The sequence below is a fragment of the Engraulis encrasicolus genome, chromosome 18 (genome assembly GCF_034702125.1).
Source record: "Engraulis encrasicolus isolate BLACKSEA-1 chromosome 18, IST_EnEncr_1.0, whole genome shotgun sequence".
Lineage (NCBI taxonomy): Eukaryota > Metazoa > Chordata > Actinopteri > Clupeiformes > Engraulidae > Engraulis > Engraulis encrasicolus.
This window is the reverse complement of record NC_085874.1, coordinates 49,672,871-49,677,870: the sequence shown is the minus strand read 5'-3', so window position 1 is coordinate 49,677,870 and position 5,000 is coordinate 49,672,871. Positions and strand designations below refer to the sequence as shown.

Sequence of the window (5,000 nt, the reverse complement as noted above, 5' to 3'; positions counted from 1 at the left end):
TGGGGGGCGCGGGGTTGGTGTGCGATAGGGGTCTCTGGCCGAACCAAGGAAATGGTGTGTGTGCGTGCGTGCGTGTCAGAAATCAGAATGGAAGGCTTGTGAGAATGAGAGGTCAGCCTACCCCTCTGACCCCCCTCCCCCCCCTCTCTCTCTCGCTCGTTTGCTCCCTCTCTCTCTCTCTCTCTCTCTCTCTCTCTCTCTCTCTCTCTCTCTCTCTCTCTCTCTCTCTCTCTCTCTCGCTCGTTTTCTCTCTCTCTCTCTCTCTCTCCCTCCCTATCTCTCTCTCTCTTCTCTCCCTCTCTCTCTCTCTCTCTCCCTCTGTCTCTGTCTCCCCCCCCCCTCTCTCTCTCACTCTCACTCTATCTCCCTCTCTCTCTCTCTCTCTCTCTCCCCCCCTCTCTCTCTCTCTCCCTCTGCCTCTCCTTGTCCCTCATCTTCCCTCTCTCTCTGTCCCCTTCCCCCCATGAACTCTGAATGATTTGTTGCAGTAGCCCCGAAGCCGAGACATTTCCTTCTGGAAACTCTTCTCTCTTCCCACCGCTGAGCTGACACACCGTACCGGGTGACGTACTCGTAGCCACGGCATGTTGTTGTTGTTTCAGATGATTCCCCATGCCGGACGTGGTGCAATGATGAAAGCCCCCGGCGTTTTGATAAATGCAGCAAGCACTTCAGCTGAAGCTGCGGTCCCATATAGTACGAAGTTAAGAGTGGATGGTACACAGTCGGCACGCACGCATCCACACACCCACACAGCTTCGGTACCACAAGTTAAGAGTAGATTGTACACAGTCAGCGCACACGCGCATGCGGCCCGAGAGCAGATGGGAGTTATGGTTAGTGCTGGCAGAGAATCGTATATGAGAGTGAGATAAAGCAGGAGGGTTCTTTTCCGGTATCCACTTTACGTCGGGTGAACGCCCCTTTAGGAGACCTTCGATTAGGAGACCTTCGGAGTCTTGAGGTAGAGAATAAATGGAGTCCCCTTAGCGCTGTAGATGGCGGTAGCGCACGTCTTGTGCAAACACCACGAAAAGAGAAGAAGAAGGAGGGACAACACCCCCTTAGGAGACCAAATTTTGAGCACACGCTTTTGCATTGAGTGGGCGTGTTTCGATTCCTCTTATTATATATCCAACCTCTTTGGTGCTGGGGTCAAGACCTCCTCCATTAGAAATGGATTGGCCATCGATAGCTCAGCTCTCTATTCATTTTACTCCTGCTATAGTATTGGCTCTACCCTGGCACTCATCGCAGTTGCACACTCCCACAGGACAACACACACACACTCACACACACTCACACACACACACACACACACACACACACACACACACACACACACACACACACACACACACACACACACACACATAGGGCAGTCCCCTCCACTACACACACACACACACACACACACACACACACACACACACACACACACACACGGCAGTCCCCTCCCCTCCCCTTATCTCTCTCTCTCTCTCTCTCTCTCTCTCTCTCTCTCTCTCTCTCTCTCTCTCTTAGAGACTAAATATGCTGTCTTGCAGTGGAGCTTAACTCACCGCGTTCTGGTGATGTCTGTTGCATAACATGGGATACAAGGCTTGATGAGCTCTAAGCCAGAACCCTTTGGTGTGCGTGCGTGCGTGTGTGTAAGCGTGCGTATGTGTTTGTGGCTACAGAAAGATCTATATCCATAATATCTACACACACACACACACACACACACACACACACACACACACACACACACACACACACACACACACACACACACACACACACAGGCCAATGTGTCCATCAGGAAATAGGATGGATGGACAAACATTCACACACACACACAGTGAGTGGTAGAGTGCTATCGCTTTACACCCCTGGAGCCCACAGCCAGAGTGGGCCTCTCTCCACAGACGCACTCACACACATATACACACACACACACACACACACACACACACACACACACACACACACACACACACACACACACACACACACACACACACACACACACACACACACACACACGTGCGCGCGCACACACACACACACACACACACACACGTGCACACATACACACCTCAGTTGAGATAGAAAGATGGCTGCCATTTGTGAGATGGCTGTGCTTTCTCTGTGGATTTTGGAGGGAAATGGGAAAGTGGTGATGTATGGCCTGGCCTGGCCTGGGTGATTGCGGCTGGGCCTCTGTGTGTGTGGGACTCTGTGTGTGTGGGACTCTGTCTGTGTGTGTGGGACTCTGTCTGTGTGTGTGGGACTCTGTGTGTGACTGTGTGTGGGACTCTGTCTGTGTGTGTGGGACTCTGTCTGTGTGTGTGGGACTCTGTCTGTGTGTGTGGGACTCTGTCTGTGTGTGTGGGACTCTGTGTGTGACTCTGTGTGTGACTCTGTGTGTGACTCTGTGTGTGACTCTGTGTGTGTGTGAGGAGCGAAGGCATGTATGGCTATAGCAGCTGGCTAAACCTCTTGAGTAGAGGACGGTGTGTGTGTGTGTGTGTGTGTGTGTGTGTGTGTGTGTGTGTGTGTGTGTGTGTGTGTGTGTGTGTGTGTGTGTGTGTGTGTGTGTGTGTGTGTGTGTGTGTGTGTGGTTCACTCCGATACATCCGATACATCGATACATTTCGATTTTATTTACATCCCTAGCTGAGGCATATCGCTTGCAGTATAAATGCGTCATACTGCTGTTAACCATCCTCTGAGGCATGTCTAGATCTAGATTTTATAGAGAGAAAAAAATGATTCTGACCCATTTAAAACATTTCCCATTTTCCCCGTTCTGCCTCTGCTTTTCCCCGTTCTGCCTGTGCTTTTCCCCGTTCTCCCTCTGCTTTTCCCCGTTCTCCCTCTGCTTTTCCCCGTTCTCCCTGTGCTTTTCCCCGTTCTGCCTCTGCTTTTCCCCGTTCTCCCTGTGCTTTTCCCCGTTCTCCCTCTGCTTTTCCCCGTTCTCCCTCTGCTTTTCCCCGTTCTCCCTCTGCTTTTCCCCGTTCTCCCTCTGCTTTTCCCCGTTCTCCCTCTGCTTTTCTCTTTACTGTCGCTCTTATTCATTTCCCCTCTTCTCTCTCACCCTCACACTTTCACTCACATTGTGTCTCTCTCTCTTCCTTTCTTTCTTTCTTTCGTTCCTTCGCTCTTTCTCTCTCTCTCTCTCTTTCTCTCCTTGTCAATCTCTTTTGCTCCCTTCCTTCCATCTCTCCCTCCGCCCCTGCTTCCTCTATCCCCCTCTCCTCTCCTGCAGCTCCAGTGATTAATGTGATTGGTGATGGCGAGAAGGAGAATGGCCGCGACCCCGCCCTCGACCTCTCCTCCGACTCCAAGGTGAGGGGGACGTTCACAAACGCCCTTTCTTTCTTTCTTTCTCGATGCCATTTTGCGCCCCTCTCTCTCTCTCTCTCTCTCTCTCTCTCTCTCTCTCTCTCTCTCTCTCTCTCTCTCTCTCTCTCTCTCTCTTTCTTGTTGTTGTCTTCATCTGTTCTGTCAGTGATGTTGTCTTCTCGTTACATAATGCCAGTCTGTGTCTAAACTGTTTTTTCAGTTCTTACAGGAAAATGCCAGCGGTGACCTTTTCTTTTGTTGTTGTTGTTGTTGTTGTTTAAACTGCTTTTATTTATTCTGTTTATTTGTTGTGCATTTTAATCCTCAGAATGTCTTACCCCCCCCCCAAACCGTTTTTATTTCATTTCAGTTGTTTTTTTTTATTATTCATTTATTGTTCAATACATTGTCAATTTTCTTTATTGTTTAACCAGTGTTTTAAAGGAATGTCTGAATGTGAAAATGTTGTCATGTTGTACAGTACTGTACTTGTCACCCTGTGTCCCTTATTCCCGTTTCCCAATGCCACACAATGTCTACTCTGTGGTGCACTGCATCTCTGACCAGCTCCAGCCTTGTCATGAAATGCCGCCAGTTCTCCACAGCCTGTGTGTGTGTGTGTGTGTGCCCGTGTGTGTGCGTGTGTGTGTATGTGTGTTTGCGAGAGAGGGAGAGAAAGAGAGGGAGCAAACAAAAAAACTCTGCATTGGGTCCAATTAGAGCAGGTCAGGAATCTGGGGTCTGGGGTCTGGGAGAGGAACAGAAGAGATGTGTGTGACATTCCCTCGGCCACCCCACCCCCCACCTCCCCTCTAGCTCTCTCTGTGACTTCCTCCCTGCTCTCTCTCTCTCTCTCTCTCTCTCTCTCTCTCTCTCTCTCTCTCTCTCTCTCTCTCTCTCTCTCTCTCTGTCTCTGTCTCTGTCTCTGTCTCTCTCTCTCTCTCTCTGTCTCTCTCTCTCTCTCTCTCTCTCTCTCTTTCTTTCTTTCTTTCTTTCTTTCTTTCTTTCTTTCTCTTTCTATCTCTGTTTCTCTCTTTGTTTCTCTCTTTCTTTCTTTCTCTCTTTCTTTCTTTCTCTCTCCCTCCCTATCTCTCTCTCTCTTTCTCTGCCTGTGAAGGATGTGACACTATGACATTTCGGCTGCTTTTTGGGCAAGAGGAGGAGAGAAAGAAAGAAAGAATGTATTGAGTCAGTGTCTCCCTGCCCACCACAATGCAGCCATGGAATGGAGAATGTAGAATGTTTGTTTCTCTTGTGCATGATTGGCTGTTATGTAATGGCCTGGGGGCTCATGGGAGTGGAGATGTACTGTAGGCAAGGGACTGGGGGGGAGGAGGAGAGGAGAGGAGAGCAGAGGAGAGGAGAGCAGAGCAGTGGAGAGGAGAGGAGAGGAGAGGAGAAGGCAGGAGAGGAGAGGAGAGGAGTGGAGGGGGGAGGAGATGTACTGTAGGCAAGGGACTGGGGGGGGGGGGGGGGGGGGGGGGGGTGGAGTGGAGGGGGGAGGATCGAGAGGAGAGGAGAGGAGTGGAGTGGTGAGGAGATGAGAGGAGTGGACTGGGGGGGAGGAGGATGGAGAGGAGAGGAATGGAGTGGAGTGGAGTGGAGGGGAGGGGGGAGAGGAGAAGGCAGGAGTGGAGTGGAGAGGAGAGGAGAGGAGAGGAGAGGAGAGG

At 50.7% G+C, this 5,000-nt stretch overlaps 1 protein-coding gene across 8 annotated transcripts in view; it reads left to right on the top strand.

The window, feature by feature from the left end:
* Nucleotides 1–5,000, top strand: part of epb41l2 (erythrocyte membrane protein band 4.1 like 2) — a 188,033-nt gene that overhangs the window by 137,870 nt on the left and 45,163 nt on the right. For all 8 annotated transcript variants that reach the window (XM_063223779.1, XM_063223781.1, XM_063223776.1 and 5 more), the window contains exon 12: nt 3,254–3,333. In XM_063223779.1, the coding sequence (XP_063079849.1) occupies nt 3,254–3,333 (80 nt within the window). The remainder of the gene's footprint in view (nt 1–3,253; nt 3,334–5,000) is intronic.